General features: G+C 36.9%; 1 protein-coding gene across 28 annotated transcripts in view; it reads right to left on the bottom strand.

Moving 5' to 3' along the window:
* NRXN1 (neurexin 1) overlaps window positions 1-24,114 on the bottom strand; it is a 1,068,016-nt gene that overhangs the window by 20,888 nt on the left and 1,023,014 nt on the right. For 16 of the 28 annotated variants that reach the window (XM_057497214.1, XM_057497222.1, XM_057497218.1 and 13 more), the window contains one exon: window positions 759-846. In XM_057497214.1, coding sequence (XP_057353197.1) covers window positions 759-846 — 88 coding nt within the window. The remainder of the gene's footprint in view (window positions 1-758; window positions 847-24,114) is intronic. The other 12 variants (XM_057497215.1, XM_057497224.1, XM_036925899.2 and 9 more) reach the window with 1 other exon arrangement.

Here is a 24,114-nt window from a genome sequence, read left to right as displayed (position 1 = left end):
GAAACTAATGGAAATGATGTGCACACTTGATACTAGGAATGTCTGGAATCAGATCCAGCCTATGACTCACTCATTTTCAGGGTCCATAGCCACCTCTTAATGGTACAGAATTGCACAGGAACAGTATGTATGGGTTAGTCAGTTACCCCACATCACAAACGAGGAGGAGAAATGACGCATCAACTAGAATTAAAATGCATCAGGTTGAATTTTAGACATAGCAAGACTCAAATATTTCTGTATTAAATATATCAAGGATGCTACCTGCTATTTGTTTTACTACTGCCAAAAGACTTTCACTTCCAAAATTCAGAAATATGTCACTTAAGATAATTTGCTGGCAGACTGAGTGGTGGGGACTTTTTGTCAGTGGAAAGGTCAAATAATTTTCTACAATGCACTACAGTTTTTAAGCTTTACAATTTTACTATAGGTGACCCAAGGGAAAGATCATTATGCCATTATACACAAAATTATGTTGTGAATTAATGGAATGTGAATGGTAAGGCACCAGCCTTGTGTGCTGTAGCCCACTGCTTTTTCTGAAATATATAATATAGGTGGGTTTTATTTTAATGTTTAAAAAAAATAGAAGTGGGGAAATTTATCCATGTTAAAAAGCAAGAACCCTTATCTCACAACAAGGTATTGTTTAATAGGGCAGACTTCCAGACATACATGCAAGGCTATTCTAAGGACTATACATGCAACAAAAATTTAGGATAAAGCAAAAGAAGTAAGAAAAAAAGTTGACTAACCTAACCCACCTGAGCTCGGCTCACAGGGGTCAATGTCCTCATCATCACTGGGACACTCAGCTGAGGCCACAAGGATGTCATCTGTGGTCTGTAAAAGAATCATATTCAGTGGATTAATTTAAAGAGACCTAATAGATTTTCTCATCTTTGTCTCATTGACAAGTGAAACACTGTATTTACCTGACATGTTGAGAAACCAAGTACAATATTTCCCTTCCCAAGTACACAGAGCTTACATTTTTCAATTTATGCTAGATCCCTCAAGGAAGTATTTGCATATTTGTGAAAACTTGATTATAGCTATTTTACATGAGGACACTAATGGTGGAAGTCAACTTGTAGATATCCATCCATTCAACTGCACAGAGAAGCTGTACACAGTAGCATGCAGAGGTTTAAAACAGGCTGGCAGACAGATGATTTGAAATTTATTGCAGCCCTGGAGTGCTACAAAGTATGCATCAGTAAGCTTTATGCAGTACTTGTGCCTGGCTTCCTAAAAGCAGAACAGCTATAACCTTTTATATTCATGACCAGGTAGAATTTGATGAATCTTTGAGATATAGCTTGTCATTATTAGGAAATACAGATTAAGTAGAAAATATCTTTCACTGGTGCAAAAAGGGAAGCAAATACAAACCATTTAAGGAATTGTTTAAAATTTGTGTTGAGCTTTCACACTTGATTCTCATTTTTGCAATATTCAGACAGCAGATATAGTTACCCCATTGTCCTTTCCATTATTAAGATTTCATAATAAATGAAAAGTTTATGGGGAGCAGTGAGCTTTTACAGTGAATAAGATAGAGGTGACAGTTTTCTCTGTGACACTCTAGTTGCTTCATTGCACTTATAGCAAAAAAGATAACCATCACTGTAATAAAAAGCAAAGTGTGTAAATCCTAGCAGTTAGTCACATAATCAACACATTTACAAGCACCAAAGGTTGTTCTTTTATTGCCATTTATAAGCAGCAGTAAATGCAGCACAGATATTGCATGGAAATTCCATCAGATTTGGCTAATGTTAACACCAAGAATTCAAGGTCCAAGAAGGAAAATATCTCATTACATTGGCTAAGGATTAAGGACATTATAGTTGTTTAGACAAAACTCAGAACCACAACAGTGATGAAACCCTTATTTAAAAGTGGAGTTAAGTAATACAGATCCTACATTAATGAAAAAGCAGAAATATGATATGACTTACTTTCAGTAAGGGAATACCTAATACAGTTAGAGACTAAAGTATTAATAAATAAATGCTAAGAAAATTGTGCCATCTTGAGAACTGGAGACAAGGGATGATGTACTTTTGTGACAAAAATTAGGCTTAACCATCTTTCTTTTTTTCTTTTTTTAAAAAAATTTTTATTAAGGTATTATTGATATACACTCTTATGAAGGTTTCACATGAAAAAACAATGTGGTTACTATTTTTACCCATATTATCAAGCCTCCCTCCATACCCCATTGTAGTCACTGTCCATCAGTGTAGTAAGATGTCACAGAGTCACTATGCGCCTTCTCTGTGCTACACTGTTCTCCCCATGATCCCCCACACCATGTGTACTAAACATAACACCCTCAATCCTCTTCTCCCTCCCGCCCCATCCTCCCTCCCACACCCCTCCCCTTTGGTAACCACTAGTTCATTCTTGGAGTCTCTGAGTCTGCTGCTATTTTGTTCTTTCAGTTTTGCTTTGTTGTTATACTCCACAAATGAGGGAAATCATTTGGCACTTGTCTTTCTCCACCTGGCTTATTTCACTGAGCATAATGTCCTCCAGCTCCATCCATGTTGTTAAAAATGGTAGGATTTGTTTCTTTCTTATGGCTAAATAGTATTCCACATCTTCTTTATTCATTCATCTACTGATGGACACTTAGGTTGCTTTCATATCTTGGCTATTGTAAAAAGTGCTGCGATAAACATAGGGGTGCATATGTCTTTTTGAATTTGAGAAGTTGTATTATTTGGGTAAATTTCAAGGAGTGGGATTCCAGGGTCATATGGTGGTTCTATTTTTAGTTTTTTGAGGAACCTCCATATTGCTTTCCACAATGGTTAAACTAGCTTACATTCCCACCAGCAGTGTAGGAGGGTTCCCCTTTCTCCCCATCTTCACCAGAATTTGTTGTTCTTAGTCCTTTCCATGCTGGCCATCCTTACTGGTGTGAGGTGATATCTCATTGTGGTTTTAATTTGCATTTCCCTGATGATTAGCAATGTGGAGCATCTTTTCATGTGTCTGTTGGCCATCTGAATTTCTTCTTTGGAGAACTGTCTCTTCATATCCTCTGCCCATTTGTTAATCAGGTTATTTGCTTCTTGGGTGTTGAGGCGTGTAAGTTCTTTATATATTTTGGATGTTAACCCCTTGTTGGATATGTCTTTTACAAATATATTCTCCCACACTGTAGGATACCTTTTTGTTCTGTTGATGGTGTCTTTTGCTGTACAGAAACTTTTTAGTTTGATGTAGTCCCATGAGTTCATTTTTGCTTCTGTTTCCCTTGCTGGAGGAGATGGGTTCAGGAAGAAGTTGCTCATGCTTATATTCAGGAGATTTTTGTCTATGTTGTCTTCTAAGAGTTTTATGGTTTCATGACTTAACATTCAGATCTTTGACCCATTTTGAGTTACTTTTGTGTATGGGCTTAAACAATAACCCAGTTTCATTCTCTTGTATGTAGCTGTCCAGTTTTGCCAACACCAGCTGTTGAAGAGGCTGTCATTTCCTCTTTGTATGTCCATGGCTCCTTTATCTTATATCAATTGACCATATATGCTTGGGTTTATATCAGGGCTCTCTAGTCTGTTTCATTGGCCTATGGGTCTGTTGTTGTGCCAGTACCAAATTGTCTTGATTACTGTGGCTTTGTAGTAGAGCTTGAAGTTGGGGAGCGTAATGCCCCCATTTTTATTCTTTCTTCTCAGAATTGCTTTGGCTATTCGAAGTCTTTTGTGGTTCCATATGAATTTTAGAACAATTTTCTCTAGTTCATTGAAGAATGCTGTTGGTATTTTGATAGGAATTGCATTGAATCTATAGATTGCTTTAGGCAGGATGGTCATTTTGACAATATTAATTCTTCTTATCCATGAGCTTGGGATGTGTTTCCATTTATTGGTATCTTCTGTAATTTCTCCCATGAGTTTCCTGTAGTTTCAGAGTATAGGTCTTTCACTTCCTGAGTTAGGTTTATTCCTAGGTATTTTATTCTTTCTGATGCAACTGTGAATGGAATTGTTTTCCTGATTTTTCTCTCTGCTAGTTTATTGTTACTGTGTAGGAATGCCACAGACTTATACATATTAATTTTGTATCCTGAAACTTTGCTGAATTCAGATATTAGATGTAGTAGTTTTAGAGTGGATTCTTTAGGGTTTTTTATGTACAATATCATGTCATCTGCAGATAGGGACAGTTTAACTTCTTCCTTGACAGTCTGGATGCCTTTTATTTCTTTGTGTTGTCTGATTGCCGTGGCTAGGACCTCCAGTACTATGTTGAATAGAAGTGGGGAGAGTGGGCATTCTTGTCTTGTTCCCGATCTTAAAGGGAAAGCTTTCAGCTTCTCACTGTTAAGTATAATGTTGGCTGTGGGTTTATCATATATGGCCTTTATTATGCTGAGGTACTTGCTCTCTATACCCATTTTGTTGACAGTTTTTATCATGAATGGATGTTGAATTTTGTAGAATGCTTTTTCAGCATCTATGGAGATGATCATGTGGTTCTTGTCCTTTTTGTTGATGTGATGGATGATATTGATGGATTTTCAAATGTTTTACCATCCTTGTATGCCTGGAATAAATCCTACTTGATCATAATGGATGATCTTTTTGATGTATTTTTGAATTTGGTTTGCTAATATTTTGTTGAGTATTTTTGCATTTATGTTCATCAGGGATATTGGTCTGTAATTTTCTTTTTTTGTGGTGTCTTTGCCTGGTTTTGGTGTTAGAGTGATGCTGGCCTAATAAAATGGGTTTGGAAGTATTCCTTCTTCTTCTATTCTTTGTAAAACTTTAAGGAGAATGGGTATTAGGTCTTCACTAAATGTTTGATAAAATTCAGCGGTGAAGCCATCTGGTCCAGGAATTTTGTTCCTATGTAGGTTTTTGATTACCAGTTCAATTTTGTTGCTGGTAATTGGTCTGTTCAAATTTTCTGTTTCTTCCTTGGTCAGCCTTGGAAGCTTGTATTTTTCTAGAAAGTTGCCCATTTTTTCTAGGTTATCCAGTTTGTTAGCATATAAGTTTTCATAGTATTCCTAATAATTCTTTGTATTTCTGTGGTGTCTGCAGTGATGTTTCCTTTTGCATTTCTGATTCTGCTTATGTGAGTAGACTCTCTTTTTTTCTTGATAATTCAGGCTAGAGGTTTATCTATTTTGTTTATTTTATCGAAAAACCAGCTCTTGCTTTCATTGATTCTATTGTTTTATTCTTCTTGATTTTATTTCTGCTCTAATCTTTATTATGTCCTTCCTTCTACTGACTTTGGGCCTCATTTGTTCTTCTTTTTCGAGTTTCATTAATTGTGAGTTTAGACTGCTCATATGGGCTTGTTCTTCTTTCATGAGGTAGGGCTGTATTGCAATATACTTTCCTCTTAGCATGGCCTTCGCTGTGTCCCACAGGTTTTTGCGGTGTTTAATTATTATTGTCATTTGTCTCCATATATTGCTTGATCTCTGTTTTTATTTGGTCATTGATCCATTGGTTATTTAGGAGCATGTTGTGGAGCCTCCATGTGTTTGTGGGGTTTTTCATTTTCTTCGCATAGTTTATTTCTAGGTTCATACCTTTGTGGTCTGAGAAGCTGGTTGGTACAATTTCAATCTTTTTGAATTTACTGGGGCTCTTTTTGTGGCCTAGTATATGATCTATTCTTGAAAATGTTCCATGTGCATTTGAGAAGAATGTGAATTCTGCTGCATTTGGGTGTAGAGTTCTGTGGATTTCTTTTAGGTCCATCTGTTCTAATGTGTTGTTCAGTGCCTCTGTGTCCTTACTTATTTTCTGTCTGGTTGATCTGTCCTTCAAAGTGAGTGGAGTGCTGAAGTCTTCTAGAATGAATGCATTGCATTCTATTTTCCCTTTTAATTCTGTGAGTATTTGTTTCACATATGTAGGTGCTCCTGTGTTGGGTGCCTCGATATTTATAACGGTTATATCTTCGTGTTGGATTGACCCTTTTATCATTATGTAATGTCCTTCTTTGTCTCTTGTGACTTTCTTTGTTTTGAAGTCTATTTTGTCTGGTACAAGTACTACAACTCCTGCTTTTTTCTCCCTATTATTTGCATGAAATATCTTTTTCCATCCCTTCACTTTTAGTCTGTATATGTCTTTGTGTTTAAAGTGAGTCTTTTGTAGGCAGCATATAGATGTGTCTTGTTTTTTTATCCATTCAGTGTCTCTGTGTCTTTTGATTGGTGCATTCAGTCCATTTACATTTAGGATGATTACTGATAGGTATGTACTTATTGCCACTGCAGGCTTTAGATTCGTGGTTACCAAAATTTCAAGGTTTACTTCCTTACTATCTTAGAGTCTAACTTAACTCACTTAATATGCTGTTACAAACACAGTCTAAAAGTTCTTTTCTTTTTCTCCTCCTTTGTTTTCCTCCTCTATTCTTTATATATTAGGTGTCATATTCTGTACTCTTTTTTTATCCCTTGATTGACTTTGGGGATAGTTAATTGAATTTTGCATTTGCTTAGTAATTAGCTGTTCTATTTCTTTTCTGTAGTTTTATTACCTCTGGTGACAGCTATTAAACCTTAGGAACACTTCCATCTATAGCAGTCCCTCCAAAATAGACTGTAGAGATGGTTTGTGGGAGGTAAATTCTCTCAACTTTTGTTTGTCTGGAAATTGCTTAATCCCTCCTTCAAATTTAAATGATAATCTTGCTGGATAAAGTAGTCTTGATTTGAGACCCTTCTGCTTCATTGCATTAAATACATCATGCCACTCCCTTCTGGCCTGTAAGGTTTCTGTTGAGAAGTCTGATGATAGCCTGATGGGCTTTCCTTTGTATGTGATCTTATTTCTCTCTCTGGCTGCTTTTTAATAGTCTATCCTTATCCTTGATTTTTGCCATTTTAATTACTATATGACTTGGTGTTGTCTGCCTTGGGTTCCTTTTGTTGGGAGATCTGTGCATCTCCATGGCCTGAGAAACTATCTCCTTCCCCAGATTGGGTAAGTTTTCAGCAATTACCTCCTCAAAGACACTTCCTATCCCTTTTTTTCTCTCTTCTTCTTCTGGTACCCCTATAATGTGAATATTGTTCTGTTTGTATTCGTCACACATTTATCTCAATATTCTTTCATTCTTGGAGATCCTTTTTTCTCTCTGTGCTTCAGCTTGTTTGTATTCCTCTTCTCTAGGTTCTATTTCATTTATCGTCTCCTTCACCGTATCCAATCTGCTTTTAATACTCTCCATCGTGCTCTTCAATGATTGAATTTCTGACAGGAATTCATTCCTGTGTTCTTGAATATCTTTCCGTACCTCCATGAGCATGTTAGTGATTTTTATTTTGAACACTCTTTCAGGAAGATTCATGAGGTTTGTGCCATTTAAATCTTTCTCAGGAGTTGTATTAATAATTTTACTTTGAACTAGGTTCCTTTGGCATTTCATTTTTATATACAGCACCCTCTAGTGTCCAGAAACTTTACTCTCTGGAGCTGCTCAGCCCCTGAAGTAATGTTGGGGGTGGCAGGGGAGTGGTATTGGTGCCTGGGGGGAGGAAAGAGCTGTTTCCTACTTCCCGGCTTCTATGACTGTCTTCACTGCCTGAACCAGTGGGCCAAGCACACAGGTATAAGCCTCTATGCTTTGCGTTTATTGTTGCTGTGGACAGATATTCCCTCTGGCTGGCCTAATGCTAGGGTCTCTTTTGCCGGTTTGTGAGCCAGGTGGGGCTGGCCATGAGAAAGGCTCAGTAGGCTGCGTATCATGGAGGGGGTCATTGGAGATGTGTAGCCAGCCAGGGAGTTGGAGCACCTGAAGATTGTGAAAGCTCCCAACCTGCTGGGCAGAGTGCACCCAGACAATTTTGTCTACCTGTCCTTTCTCCTGAGCAATAAGCTCTGTGTAATCCTTGTCCCTTTAGCAACCCTCTTGCTAAGGGCTTCCTTGTTAGAAGTCTCTTAGATTGCCCACATTTCTTTTTTCCTAGAGCAGCTGGACATGATTCCTGCTTTCCACAAGTGGCTGGAATCTCAGTCTCTCCAGGAATTCTGACTGCTTAGCTTTCCAACCCCTAATCACGAGAGTACCATGCAAGCACCATGAAATGTAGGTTTGTGCTCCCAGAGCAGATCTCCAGAGTTAGGTATTCAACAGTCCCAGGCCTCCACTCCCTCCCTGCTCCGTTTCTCTTCCTCCCACCGGTGAACTGGGGTGGGGGAAGGGCTTTGGTCCTGCCAGGCCACAGCTTTGGTATGTCGCCCTGTTCTGTGAGGTCTGCTCTTTTCTCCTGGTGTATACAGTCTGGCGCAGCCCTCTTTCCTGTTGCTTTTTCAGGATTAGTTGTATTAATTATATTTTCGTATTATATGCAGTTTTAGGAGGAAGCCTCTGTGTCACTCTCACACCACCATCTTTAATCCTGATGTACCTAACCATCTTTCAAGTGCAAGGTCTTTAATTATTTAAGAATAAAGAATTTATTCAGATGTTAACACTTCACAATATAACTTTAAATACATACAAACATGTACATAGCATTTTGAGATGGATTTAAGTTATTCTGCTCTGAATTCCTCTGAGACAGTTGGAAGACTGGATTCATTCATTTTGCTTTTGTTATTTTAAAAGAAGAAATTCAAAATATCAGTTTCTCTGGAATTTTAACTGTTCATGTCAGTGCTAATTGCCAGCAATTGGTGCAAAAGTCAGAAAGGTATCTTTCATTCAAGCTAGCTCTGAAGGGTAGAAACCCATCCCCCCTTAGCATGAACACACCTGCAGGATAACATCCAAACTGACTTGATAATAACAATTTATTGAATTAATAGGTTTTCAGGTCAATTGTTCCAACTCACCCCAGAGCAGGTAATCTTTTTTTTTTTAATAGTCAACTTCTAGTGGAAAAGAGCTACTCTTTTCTTCAACCAAAGAGGATACTCTTTCAAAATAATTTCAACATTATAAGAGAATTTCTCAGTTTCCTTAAAGAATTTCACACATTTTGATGAAGTCAGTACAGGGTTGTTCCTGATGGGAAAGGAGAAGGATGTAAACAAATGATTTTATCCCGTGCTCCTCAGCCCAGCAGTGACGCTGCCCCCTTTCCCCTTCTCCATGGGTTGGTTGTGGTGGGAGGGGGGGAAGGCACCGAACAATGTCTGGAGACATTTTAGGTTGTCACAACTGGGCTGTGGGTGGTGGTGGAGGTCTATTACTTTTGCCCTCTGATGGGTAGAGACAAGGGATGCTGCTAAACATCCCCAAATGTACATGACAGCTCCTGCCAGACAAAGAATTTTATGGCATGAAATGCCAATAGTACAGAAGTTGAGAAATCCTGCTTTGAAAGTTTAAAAACTGTCCTGCGCCTTATTTTTCTCATCTGAAAAAACAGAGTATAATAGTACCTATTGTTATAAAAATTAAATTAGTACTCAAAAGGTACCTAGAATAGGACCACATTGTAAATGCTTATAAAGTTTGCAATATTATCAACATTACTGTTGTTTGATAAATGTAGTACCAGTTTAATCTTGTTTGTACTATATTTATAAATAATATAATTTTAGATAGTACACCAAAAGGTGTATATGTGAATTATCCTTAACTTTAGATCTCATATTACCATTTATATAAAAGCATAGTGGCTGTATGGGTACTTTGTTGAATGAAGCTTCCATCTTTTACTGTCTAGGTTTGAATTCTGAATTAGATGTCAAATATCAAATGTAAACTAATGGAGGCTGGTTCTTAAATTCATGGGCTAAAAATGTATGACTCAGTGGATAATGTTTTGTGCACACTAAATTATTTAGGCCACACAAGTTAAATTTTCTTTTAAAAGTTGACCTATTTTCTATATTCAACAGGCTTTTAGAACAATTCCACAGCAAACAGAAAGTGTTAGAATGTTCTTACTGTTTTCTTTCACAAAGCACAGTACCTAAAATAATAAAACATGTCATACTATAAATAATACCTCCTCTAGCCCTCTTAAAGTAGGAAAAAATCATGGCACAAATATGACCCTACTGTAAACTGTAGTTTTTAATGTACTTTTCCTGGTATGAAGAATATACATTCTTGTTTTTCATATTTCTTTTCTTTCCCTCAGAAAGGAAAAAACACAATAGTTTTGTGAAGAAAAGATCTAAAATCAATAGACGCCCCTGCAGAAATCATCATTGTATGACAAATCAGGAAGTGGCTCAAGTGTAGGGAAAAAAAATCAAATTTCATTTCAGAGGCTGAATTAACTGAACAATTTTCTAGCCAAAGCTGTGTAATTTAAATTTAATTCACCGTGTTTGGAGCTGTCTATGACATGCTGCTGAGAGAGTGGTAGAAAGAAACTCAAATATGTCACATTAATCAATTCTATTCTTCAGTATACTTTCCCTGATGTTTATAACCTTTTTCAGAAAAGAGACAACCTGCTGAAAGAGACAGAATAGTCATCAAGCAAGAGCATTAGCTTTACATACCATCCATTCAGATAAATGTCCCCTCACTGTGCGTTTGACCACTCACAGGTCAAAGTGCCACTCTGGTCTTCCCTCACTCACAGTGGTCTGTACATCCACGTGGCAAGCATCTACTCTTGTTACCAAAAATAGCTACATCTCCTTAACTTTAGGGAAAAATAACTTGGACAGACACCAAGATATAAAGGCATTGAATCTTAATTCATTATGTTCATGGATAAACACCAACAAGCTACAGGGTAGACGAATGTAATCAGGATGGAGGAGAAAGGATGTTCTTAATGTATAGTAAGAAGTTAGACTAATTTATTTAATATCCAGGGTTCTATAGGGAGAGACCATTTAGTGGGTTAGGAAGCAGAGAAACACGGATGTAGCTTGTTCTTTTCTTCTCACTTGCAGGGAGCCTCTCCCACCCCCCCTTTTACTGGGAGAATTTGTTGCATTTTCACTTTCTATCACATAAAAAATATGACACAATTGCATGTGTGTGTGGTAAAAAGATATCAGAATAGATAAGCTTAGTATGTAATATTATATCCCTGGTAAGAACAGCATTCCTAGACTTTATTCCCCATGACAAACAGCTTTTCTGAAGTCTGACACATTCCAGTGGAAACACCTACAAGAAAATTTTACTGGGACAAATCTGCTTTGTGACAAAAAGAGCCAACTCCAGCTGTGCAAAATGACGTGCATTATTAATTTGATGACCACAAAGAAATCTGTGTTTGCTCTGAAATTTCTAAATAGCAGTAGAAAAGTTGACTAACCTAACCCACTGAATGTGATTCTTTTACAGACCACAGATGACATCCTTGTGGACCCTGTGGAGTGTCCCAGCGATGACGAGGGCATTGACGCCTATGAGCCAAGCTCAGGTGGATTAGGTCAGTCAACTTTTTTTCTTACTCTAGGGCTGTTTCAAGCAATGGCACTCACTTATACCACATTATTTAACCTCGTCTTTTTTCTCAGCTGTGACAGGAATTTAGACTGAATTGATTACAACTTAGGGGATGAGTCTGGAATGTGTATGTCAGGCTGATTAACAGACACCTGTTTTCACTGATACTTTATCTATGTGAAGTTGCTCTGGAAAAGAGAAAACATTCATGTCTGGCTTTCAGGAATGAATCTGACAGTCTTTCCAGAAATGATTTATTGCAGGATGTGTTTACCTCACAAAAAAAAAAAAAAAAAAAAGGAAAAAAGCTAGGATTCAGAATTAGTATTACAAATTCCCCAAGCAAGGACCAGCCCATTGCACTGATAACCTATGGAGCAAGATGTTTCTAGGATATGGGGAAAGTCACAATTTTTATCCAGAGGAGTAACTTCAGGAAAAAGACCCAATTGTATTATATATGTACAGTTCCCAATCAGTGGGCCAATTTGATTAAATCAAATCAATAAAGAAACATATCAGATTGGTAATTTTAGTTAACCAACAATCCTATTAAAAGTGAATTTATAGACTAGGCACAGATCCTATGGTATCTACGCAGACTGTGCATTCCAGACTCTGTATAGATCCATTATCTCAATCAAGCTTTCGGTTCTTATTTGCTGACTGTTCCTCTGAGTAGTGAACACCATATTAAGATGTCAATCCTGTGGCTCACTAGTAAAAGTAAAAATAATAAATTGAGGTCCAATATGTAAAGGATGAATTTTAACTTGAGTACATGAATAACAAAAAAACTGAGAATCAGTTACCAACAAACATGAAACACCTCATCTACGAAGCATTTTCTGACAGGCACAAAATACGGTCACTACCTAGCAAGATATAAACTGTGCTTCCTACCTGCAAATATATAACTTACTGTGCCCAGTCTATTCTACAGCATAGGAACAAATCACCCATTAATATAAACAACAACAATCACTTCAATTCAAATAGCTTATTTTTACTGAAATGTAACAGGGCTCCCATAGCTGTTACTTCATTAAGTATTCACCAACAAAATGCTTATGCAGAATATAAGTGGAGGTGCTATTATTCTGAGTGTTATAGTTAAGTGTCTGCTCAAAAAATACCCATTTGTGCACTCATTTACCCAATTTGAATGTTTGAACATTGGCATTCATGAATATTTAGGATGAAGCTTAAATATTCCTGAAAACAGCTAGCTTTCACATTTCTTTATTGTTTTTCCCCCGATTGATGCCTTAGGTTATTACTAGGAGTGACCATAAATCAGCTGTCTGCTTGGGAAAAAGACAGACTTGAAAGCTATTCAATTTTCTTCAAAAAATTCTTGGCTGTTTAAAATATATGCAGTGGTTCCAGAGCAATGAAAGTGGGTTGGATAGAAAAACTCAACCATGGTAAAGAGATCACAATGTCCGGCTCATTCTAACATACATTTATATATATGTTTAATACTGGTCATCCAAACACAAAACTCAAAGGGGAAGATGCAGTTGCAGAAATAATTCCACAGTAAAATGAATTTAAAGGCAATTATGGGAGAAATAAATTGATTTTTACTTTACCAAAAAGGGATATTATATTTTAGCAAAGTTACACAAAATATTAAACCTTCAAAGTAGATACCTGAGGTTGGGAAACTTGAAATTAAATTTATGTTTAAAAAAATTTAGTATATCTCTTCTACTATTTCTTTAAGCAACTGACGGCCATGTTCATATTGCATTTCCATTTTTGGCCAAAGCAATGTAAGAGAGCTGGCCAAAAGAAAAAGTGAGGCATATAAATTTCCAGGAAGGCACTGGAATAATCTATTCTCCTGGATTCTCACTAATTAGAATTTGGGGGTCTAAGACCCCCCAAAGACTGCTGGTGTGGAGTGGAAGTGCTAAAAGGGAAACTATAAATGCATGTGATCAAATGTGTTCCCTCTCTGTTTTGTTTTTGAACAAAAACACTTTCTGAAATGGGTTTGGCCATTTCTAAATTAAATCAGTAATGTCAGCTGTTTAAATGCAAATCTAGCATTCTAGCTGTGTCAATATGAATATGTAGTCCAACTATTATGACTGAATTGACTAATTAGCCACACAGGACGAACTGAAAATCCTTACTAGTAATGAGGCCATACAGATTTTATAATTGTAAAATGCCAGTGATGGATAATTTCAATTTACATGCCTCCCAAACCCAAGTTTTCATTGTTGGCAGCTAACATTTTAGGGAATGGAAACATGTTTTAGTCAAGTAGCCACAGATCCTCTCATACTGAGCCAGACCTTAGTGATCATTAGTTTAAATGCTTCACTTTACATATCAGGAAACTGAAACTGGAAATTAAACTTTTTTTTCTTTTTTTAGCCGTAATTATACCACTAAATGATGGTAAAGCTCTGAGATTATCCTGACCTTCAGTAGATTGTGTCTCATCCCAGATGACATCTATCCATCCATTCATCCCAAATCATCTTGCTCTCTAAAGGATTTTATGTGTTTTATAAAGATACATGATGAAATAAATTTAAAAGACGTTAAAAGGTGACAAAGGAAAGTACTGGATTTTAGATTAACCACTAAAAATTGTCATGAAGAAAACATATACCCAAGGAGACACACATGCACAGCTATTGATATGATATTGATACACACTTGATATGGCATCACATTGACACTAAAGAGGGAACAAAATGAGGACTAGAGTTTAATTTTTTTTTAAATCTGGTTACAAAAATTCAAATATTGATGTAATTGCAGTTATTTTTAAATGGCGTTAAACCTAAAAGTTCTTATTGTAGTGATCTTTTAACTTGATTTTTAAACACCTTAAACATCTTGCCTCTCGTCTCTGCAACATAAATGATAAGTAAATTCTTGGGACAGAAAAAAAATTATTTAATCTTTTCCTGCCTATTTAATCCCCTTTATCTAGAATGCTGTGTGCCATATTGGCTACAAAATTAACTCAATGAACTCTTTCTATGTCTTCTTATTGACTCACTGATGAAAATCCTTCGAACTTCCAAGCTCTCTTTGAACAACTGCTTTTACAACATAATGAGATACTTGTCTTTGTCTCTCTCACAAAACCATCATTAGGGTTTTGTCAAGTGATCTCTTATTACATTTGGGGAATAAACAAATAGAAGTGACCATTTATCAATAATACTGGTTGTTTCTCCAGATATAGTGTAGACATGCATTCATTGATCAGGGGAGATTTATTTATATGATGGCCTGAGAACTAGGGATTCAAAATCAAAGGTGTAGAAGTAGCCACAGGCAGCTAGCTACCCCAAACATCTCTTTCCTATTAGCAAGTACCCTGACCGGTTCCCCTCAATAGGGCTTTAACCTGGGAATATGTGAGAACGGCTCTCCTACACAATGCTTGGAGTATGGACCAGCAAGAAATAGGGATGTGCTTGGAAATGATGATGACTTAGTTATCAGAAAGTTGATGTTCTGATTTTTTTGGGGACCCATACATTGAATATATGCAAGGTTCTATTTTGCACTCTCCCAAATCAGTCAATATCTGAGCAGTAACTCTATGAGTGCTTCCATCAGGCAGCAATTGAGAGCAAACACTCTCTGGCTCTGATGTTACAATGTTATTTTGTTCATGCACTATAGAAGATCCAGTCTTTATTGTTTATAATGGAACTGAAACTCCAAGCTTCCATTTATGAAACTCCATTCCTTAGGGTACATACTTCGGTTCATTGGCACATTTTTTGGAATGTTGTACCATTGAAGCACTTTAGTTTAACTTATAGTATGCTGATCAATAATGGAAAATATATACTAGTTCAGAAATCAAGTCTCAGTCTGGATCTCATAAGCAATGTGCATTATCTTAGACTGGTTTCTCTGTTCTCAAGAGTGGATAAGAATATATATACTATAGATGTCAATATATGTACTATATTTGTAAATACACATACTATATATATATATATGAATATATATGTACAGATAATCATCTGTATATGTGAGTCACAGTAACTCCTCTATGTCACAGGGATGTTATTGGGATCAAATTCTGTGTGTGTGAAAGCATTCTGGAAGTATGACAGTATTTACAGAAGTTATTGTTATAACTAATAAGGAATTATATTTGTTTCTCAGATGACAAATAAAGGACAGTTCTGGGGAGTGCTTGAAGAGGGCAGTCAGCTACCCCCGTAACTGAATAAATTTCACTTCCATGTCCTGAAATCCTCTGTCCCTCAGTTGAATATGATCTGTATCCATCATTCCACTGGCCCCTCACACACACGCTGCTATTCTCGGGCTGACTCCTTTCATACTGGAATATGATTCATCTCAGCATTGCTTATTTAGGGTGTATGTGTCAATCTCACTGGTAAGCTCCAAGATTCACACTATGAATCCATGTCTGGCTCTGTAATTCCCTCATCTCCAGGCCAGATCTGAAGGGTTACTGCACAGATGCAGGGATACTGGATCAAAGTTCTCCTTCTTATTCACTTTCCTGGGACTTAGAAGACTGTAACAATCTGATTTATTTTTTCTGCCCATCCAGAGTTTACCTGTAATTTATGCCCAATTAAGCTTAGAGTATCTACACGAGCAGGTAAGCAGGAAAAACAGATAACCTAGCAAGCACTGCTAATTAAGAGAGAGACAGAGACAGAGACGGAGAAAGAGAAGGCAAAAAGAGTAGAAGGTGAGGGAGAAGAAGAGGAGACTGATTTCTAACTGTGATCCTTGCAGCACCATGTTCTTTACTGTAGTGGTTATATTTGTAGATGCAACATGATGTTGCTTATGGTCATGTCCTCTGTATGGATGGATCATATGCTAATTGACTCTTATAAGACACAGAACTATATTTTCTTAATGCATTAGAACAATGGAGAAATTTGCCTTTTCAAATTATGTTTAAAACCTAATTTTAACTGCTTAGTGTATGTTTTTTTAATCTTATTTTTCACACTTCTGTGGGACAGCTTATGTCTATGGTTTATGCCCCCAGGAGCTCAATAGAGTTGTTTAAAATGTGATCACTGTTGATTATGGTGGTTATTTCATAATGTGTATGTACATCAAAATATCAAGTCATCTACCTTAAATATACACAATTATAATTTGTCAGTTATACTTCAATAAAGAATGGAAAAATGCCATCATACTCTTAAACCTGGCTTATTATCTTTAAGTATCTGCAGTTTAAATAAAAAGCATTTTATGAAAATAATTATGATTGTAAAAAAATAAAGAGTAAATAATTCATTTTGACTTTAAAAATAGAAATATTATACCTGATGCTTGACTTGGTAGAATGATTTCAAATAATCTTATTCCTGATGGTCATCCTCTCTAAACTCTTTATATCTAGGTGTATGTTTGTCAAAAGTGCTCATTTATAACAGCTCATTAAATCTCAAAATAAGAGTGAACAAGTATAGATTATTTTCTAGGAGTGTAACTCCTAAGAGTGCGAGATAAGAATTGTGGCAAAATCACACTTTTTCAAAGATTTTTATCTGCCTCTAACATCTCTAGAAGTGACAATGAAACTTTATAACTGGTTTCCTCATTATACCTCATGGCTGGAAATTTATGGTAGAGAAATAACAAAAAGTGACATTATCTTTAACTGAAAAGAGAGAGTGACTGAAAGAAGGAAGAAAAGCTAAAAATGTCTTGTGATAAGTTGGTCTGCCTGATATTATGAAGCATTCGGAAGAAAAGCTAAAAATGTCTTGTGATAAGTTGGTCTGCCTGATATTATGAAGCATTCCTGTCTTCTGAGAAAGCAGTAAGATAGAGCTTGCTTTATAGAAAAGACTGAGAAAAAATTATTGCCTCTCATTCTGTTTTCTTCTTTTTCCTATACAATAGTCCCCAAACTCCCTGTCTCCCGTGACCTCTATTGCAATAGTCTTATATTGTAAATACTTTTGATTATAAGGAAATTATGTCTTTAAAATGGTTTCTTTCAAAATCTAAGTACAGGATGAAAGTTTTATGTTCTTCCTGAAATAAATTGCATGAAGATAAGGGCAGGCTAAGGCCAGACATCAAATTCAGACCAAGAAATAAGTGCTGGATAGAATGCAGTCCTGAAATTTGTATCTTTTGATCGATTCTTCCATACATTCACTCATTCATCCAAACAATCATTTATTGAATACAGAGTTAATAAAATGTGTACACAAAGTTATGATTATTAAGGACTTATGCAGAAGAGCAATAAAATAGGGAACCCGACTTCCCTGCCTTCAATTGCGTGGACTTTGGGTGTGTGACAAATGAAGGCTGTCTGCGAATGGACAGTTGCTGTGTGGCCACTGAATATGGAAGCACCAGAGGTGTTAGAGCCACACAGACTGGGCTGACATCCCAGCTCTACCACTTACTAGCTATGGGACTTTGGGCAAGTTTCCTAACTTCTCTAGGTTTCTTCCTAAGTAAAATGAAGATATCTACACCTACGTTGCAGGATGAAGAGCATTAAGTCCTCCAGGGTGAGAGAGGCATGACATCCAGCACAGTGGCTGGCACTTGGAAGATGTTATGGAGAGTATTTACTATATGGATAAAGCTGCCTCTGTACACATTCTCACTTGGTTCTTCCTGCAACAAGGAAGGAAAAGTTTATTCCTCACACTGGACTCCTGAGCTCTTTAGACAGATACTCCTCTTTGAAAGGAAGTGCAGTTTCCTGACTTAAATTTACACTTCCATGTTTACACATTCTATAAACAGAGCAAATTCCATATTTGAAATGAGATCACTTTTTTAAACATCTCAAAAAAGATTACAACATCATCAGTATGTAGAAAAGGCGGAGAGCTTCTCTTCTTTTCCCCCTTGCTGCATGATATAACCAAGAGTTTGTCACATTGTATTTGTTTGGAGTGGGCAACGCTTTGAGTTCCCTGTTGGGTTGCCTGTAGTAAGCAGAGGGACGCCTGAACTGGGCATGGGCAGCTGTGCAGTATCATTTCCCTGCAGAGCTCAGGGTCCCGCTCAGAGAAGATGTTGACCACCTAGTTCTCCATCAGTTCTACCACTTATTAGCTATGGCATCCCATTCTTTCCACTGCTCCCAGTTTTATGTTCAAGTACAGCAAAGATAAAAATAGCAACATTATTTTATTAAATTACCCAAGTTTCTCAAACATGATTTGCCTTTTTCAATTCTGACCTATATTTTATGGAAAATGTTAAGGAAGGCTTTGAGAAATACCAGCAAATGGCATCTACCAACATCATCATTGCAAAGCCCCGTAAGGACCCAGGACAGAATACACGTGCAGATGTGAAGGAAGCATTTTGTAAACTGTGTTCTATTGAGGACTAAGCACTTCATTAGAAAGCCTGCTTTTGTGTACACGTTTCATTAGATGGTCTCTGTGGCTGTACCCCTCCTATAGGTATTTGAGTGTTTTATTTAGTTATTCCATTGTTTGATGACTCCTTCTTCAACCACTAGTCACACTTTCTTTTTTTGGAGGCCATTAAAAATGTCGTGATAAGTAAAGATCACATATAAAACACTTAGATTGCTAAACTATTAACCACATCCTCTCTTGGATAGCCTTTTCTCTTCAGCCTTGCATTACAATCAGTTCCAGTCAATTCTGACATGTTTTCTGGAAGTCGCTATCTGCCTCTCCTACTCGGGTGTGCCAAACCTCTGCAATCCCTGTCTCCCTCTTTCATTCTAATTTCTGGGATGCCTGCTGATTAAGGACAAGAAATAGGCCTCCTATTCACATACACAAATAAATGTCATTGGTCATCACGAGAACTTTTGAAATCACATGTCACTTTTTAAACAGACAGTTCAGAGGACAAGCATTTTTCTTGATGGTCTGGTATCATACTATGACCATCAGTTCCTGCAACACAGTAGTGATCTCAGATGCCAAAGAGGAATGAGTCGCCGCCCTGCTCCACAGGTCCCCAGTCTGCTCCTTCACTTTTTAGTGGAAGCAAGCCTGCTCTTCCTCATTGTTCTCTTTTGTCTATCACTGTCAGGCTTTATAGACGCCTTTGCCCTTTTCAAAATCATTCTTTTCAGATCTGCTTTGAGCTGGAAATCTGGAAAATCAAGGTCCTCTAACTGTCTTGAGAAATAAACAGTTGGCTGTAAGGGAAGGACCATGGAAGAGGTTTCAGTAAGAAAGCCAGGTGCTTTAGAGCACTTAGCTAAGGCTCATAGCTTAAAATACACAAGATCTGTTAGTTTCCTCAAAACACAAAGTTCCTTATTAGAGTAGCATGTTTTTTTGTAAGTGACTTGCCCCGTAATACATTTACTACGATAATTCTCAAATAGGCTTTTCTTATTTCATTAAGTCCAAGAAGCCTTATTAGGAACTAGATCCCAAATATCACAATCTCTATTTTCCAAGATCCAGTCAAATAGAAACCAAGCCACCTTTCACTGAGTTTGCTGGGAGGGAGAAGAACAGCCTAATAAGGAAGGTGGCTGCCTCACTGACTTTGACCACCTGGCTACCTGGAGGACTGGAGGGTACGCTGGCTTGTCCTTATAGGTAGAACTTGTCATTGCCAGGCAGGGGTTCAGCCGTACTTACCCAAGGTGGGTGATTCACTCAGTGTAGCCTGAGTAGAGAGAGAGATGCTCTCTGTGGTAGCCCCTTCTTTGGTGTTCCTAGGGTCAGACTTTCACCTGACAAACTGAGGAGTGCTAGTACTGGCTATGGGATCCTATGATTCAGTGCATGCACTGGAATCAGAACAGAGTTTATATCTGGAGCTGTTAGCACCTGGGTAATTTATTTAACCTCTCACTTGTAAAATGGGAAGGATGCAGTACCAATCTCTGTAAGAATTAAGAAAACCATGATCAATGAAGTGTTTAATACTGCTCCTTGTGTGTAAAAAACACTAAATAAATCTTAGCTCTTCTTGCTTTCATTGTTATTATTATACAAGACATACTGATATGTTATCTCTCGTCTGTTGGGAGGCAGCGTGATTGTCATCAAAGTGGACAAAACCCCAATAACACATTAGATAGACAACCCACATGTGCCCTTGTCTAGAGTATTGCGAAGCAGGAGGGTGGAAAAGCCAAATATTGCATGACAAATGCAAATGTACTTTTCCCCTGAATGTTCTATTTTGCTTCTCAACTTTTAAACTCTACTTTATTGCAAAACATACTCCCAGCCATTCCAAGGCATTTTCAAGTTGGAAAAAGCCTTCTTTTTTGTTTCACAATAAGCTAACTGCAGGTGCAAACTCGAGGGAGACAGACCTTGGAAATTTCAAGTATGTTGCCATGGCAATGGTTTGCAAGAATGTGTATGAGTTTTATCTTAGGTCTTAAGCATTCAACCAAGTTCATATACGGAGGTTTAAATCACTAGGCACACAATGTTTGCTATTCTTTGTGTCTTGAAAGGTTTGGAAATAAATGTCTCTGTTGCTTAGAGCAACCAAAACCACAGAGTACTGTATCTATCTATCTGTCTGTCTATGAAACATGGAGATCTAGTCATTTATTATCTGCTCTTAGTGGGCCCATCTTACCAGTTTGGCTGCTTGAAGGGAAAATGTATACATAAATTTAATGGTAATCTTTTATACCATTGTTGCAAACACAGAGTTGTGTTCCCCATATAAACTAGCTATAAAATTTTTCTACTGAATTTCACATTAATTTCCTCATTCAAAATGGACATAGCCTTAAAGAAGTATGGCAATTACTTAGGGAAGCTCAATTAAGGCAGACTTTCAGTCTAATGAATTATGGAGGATCTTTTAAAAAGGGTCTCATCCTATACTACTGGAAAGAAGATTAGTGTGTAATTCTAGTCCTTAAATCAAATACAACCCTGCCCCCCTGCAGAAGCACCACCACCGAAGATGCAAAAAGAGAAAAGTCATACAAAAGAAGTAATTTGATCTAATTTGAACCATCACTACTGCAATTGTTCTTAAATAGTTCAGTTGATGCTTCTAAATTCCAAAATCTGCACAATAGATTCATGATTTACTGGCAATAAGAGCTTGATTCTTATCAAAAGCATTTTTTCCCCTCCATAAATGGAATCCACAGAACACTAAAACTGGAAAGTTTTAAAGCTATCTATTTGGTATAAGAAATAATTCTTAACAAACTCTCTTTAAATTACAAGGCTTTTTTCATCTAAAATTGTGCTAGGCAAATGAAGTCAGTATTTTAAGAAAATGCATTCACCAGCCAAAAAAAAAGCTGGATTTCTGAGAGTGTGTATTGTTTAGTTTTCCTAGCAAAAGCTTTTGCTGCAAATGATCTGACATGATACAAAGTGACCTTACACAGAATGAGGCCACAGGGGACCCCACTATTTCTTGTGTTCGGTTCCCAACAAAACCTTCATAGAAGTGTTATTAGCTACTGAAGCTTGACAGTTATTTAAAATTCACTTTGTGGCTTTAACTGTGACTCATCTCCCAAAACACACATGCACACGTATATAATCATCTATTTCCCACTCCTGGATTTAAAGGTTTGTTGATGTACTTTAAAACTGCAGTAGCACTTTCTTCTCCCATTCTAAAAACCTATGGAATGCTGGAATTAAACAAATGAGAACACAATAATTAGTTATGCAAACTGTCAAGTGGAACTAAAAAGAAAAACAACCCAGAAAACACAACAATCAGTAGTTTCAAGCTTTAACAAGACTCTACATTAAGTTCCCATTTATTTAAAACAAAAATAGATAATATCTTTTGAATAATGTTCACTGCAATTTCCATGGAAATAGGGCAGATCAGCTAATGGGTCTTTTACATCTCTAATTTCTATGGTACTGATATAGTAGAAAAGTCTTTGGTCCTATATTCTCCAAATCATTTCTTTTCTATAACCAAATTCATTCCCAAACTTGAGTAGCATTGAAAATGTTTCTGAAGTGGATATGAAACAGGTGAGTGGGTCAGATCACATGCTATGACCTTTCTGGTTTCCAGTACCCCCAAACCTCACCTCAATAGTTTTTAAGTGAAAACTAAATTAAAGGGAGCATTAAGGGCAAACCGGAAAGGGAAAATAATTCTTGTATTACCTGGTGTGTTTGTGTGCGAATGGGAGGCAGTATTCTTTTGGTGGGAGTATAATTTGTAGCTAAATCTCTGGGATTCTTTAGAGAGAACAACTAACTCCTCCCCCTCAGCAGCCATGTAGAGGCCCTATGAAGCAACATGAATTACCTCTGCCATATATATGCTTTGTCTGAAATACCAATCTAATGCGTACATTGACGGTTAATAGTCCCTTAATCCACTTGCATCCCGTAGTAAAATTAGATTATCAGATTTCTAGTATTATGATGAAATTGGTCAATTTAATTACTTTAAAACTTTGTTGGCTCAATTCTCTTACATTTAAACTTGTAGAACAACTTCCTATTTCACAGATTGAGAAGGTAAGGTAGGATGCCTGAAACTGGTCTAGCACAGGATTAGAATTCTGAGACTTGACTAGGAGTTCAATCATTATCTAACACACTGACCTGGGGCAAACCACTCCCCATCCCAATATAAGTAAGTTAGTGTAGATGACCCTTCAGGTCCTTTTAAAATGTAATAATCAAAGGTAACACAATGGAGTCTTTGGTAATAGTGCAGTTAACTATCTTGATTGTGCTGGTGGTTACAAGTAGCTACCAGTGGGGTGAAATTGCACAGAACTACACACGTAAGTGCATGTATAACTGGTGAATTCTGAATAAGCTCTATGATTTATGGTTTTGATACTGGACTACAGTTATGCGAGATGTTAATATGGGGTAAGTTGGGTAAAAGGTGCAGGACTCTCCCTCTATCCTTCTTTGCAACTATCAGTGAATTTTTAATTATTTCCAAATAAAAAGTTGCATATGTATATAGAAATAATCATCTTCATTTCATGAAATGGCTTGCTGATAGCTAAAGATGAAACGCCAATAAACAGGGCCTGATGCTTTATTAGTGAAGTGAATTTTTTTGGCTCCAAACATTTTACTTGTCAGCTGAATGTGACAGTTTTTATCTAAAACAAAGAGTGGTTTTAAGGTAGAATAGTGACTACCTCACCATGATTCAAGTAAGGGAATTGTCACATAACAGTTTGTTACTAGTGATACCATTTTACCTACTCTTCGGTCATTTATCCTAGAATAACTAAAAATTTCAACAACAAATATTATGCCCTTGATTTAAAAGGTAAAACAAAAACAAAAACAAAACACAAATGAAACAAAGCAAAACCAACACAATTAAAAATGGAGTGTCAGGGATTTACTAAAAATCAAATTTCCAATACTTACACCCTGAGGACTTTATAGTTTCTTCCCAATTAGCTGCTCCTATGATGAGAAATCTTATTTCCATTCCTAAAATCCTGTGGAATGCTATTCATCTAAGAATTAAGTTGTACTCGATGCATTTCCTTTCAATGTCAGAATCCAGTAGATCCTCCTGACCTCCACGAGGTCTTAAATGGCTAAAGACTAAGTGATTTTATACCTATATATTGGTTTCAAAATTTGATTCTTAAGTGACACAAATGGGGCAAAAAAAAGAAATAGTAATAGATGGCCAGTAGCAGACTTCTGTTAGAGGTAAAGCAGAAGAAAACAGGCAAAGTGAACAGGAAATTAGAACGTAAAGAAAGAGTAGAAGGAAGGAGAAAAGGTAAGAAAAAGTTCTTCTACTTCTGTTTGGATAGTGGCAGGGTGT

This window comes from Manis pentadactyla, chromosome 2 (assembly GCF_030020395.1).
Source record: "Manis pentadactyla isolate mManPen7 chromosome 2, mManPen7.hap1, whole genome shotgun sequence".
Classification (NCBI taxonomy): Eukaryota; Metazoa; Chordata; class Mammalia; order Pholidota; family Manidae; genus Manis; species Manis pentadactyla.
Note: the sequence above shows the minus strand (reverse complement) of the source record. Positions and strands in the feature narration are given on the sequence as shown.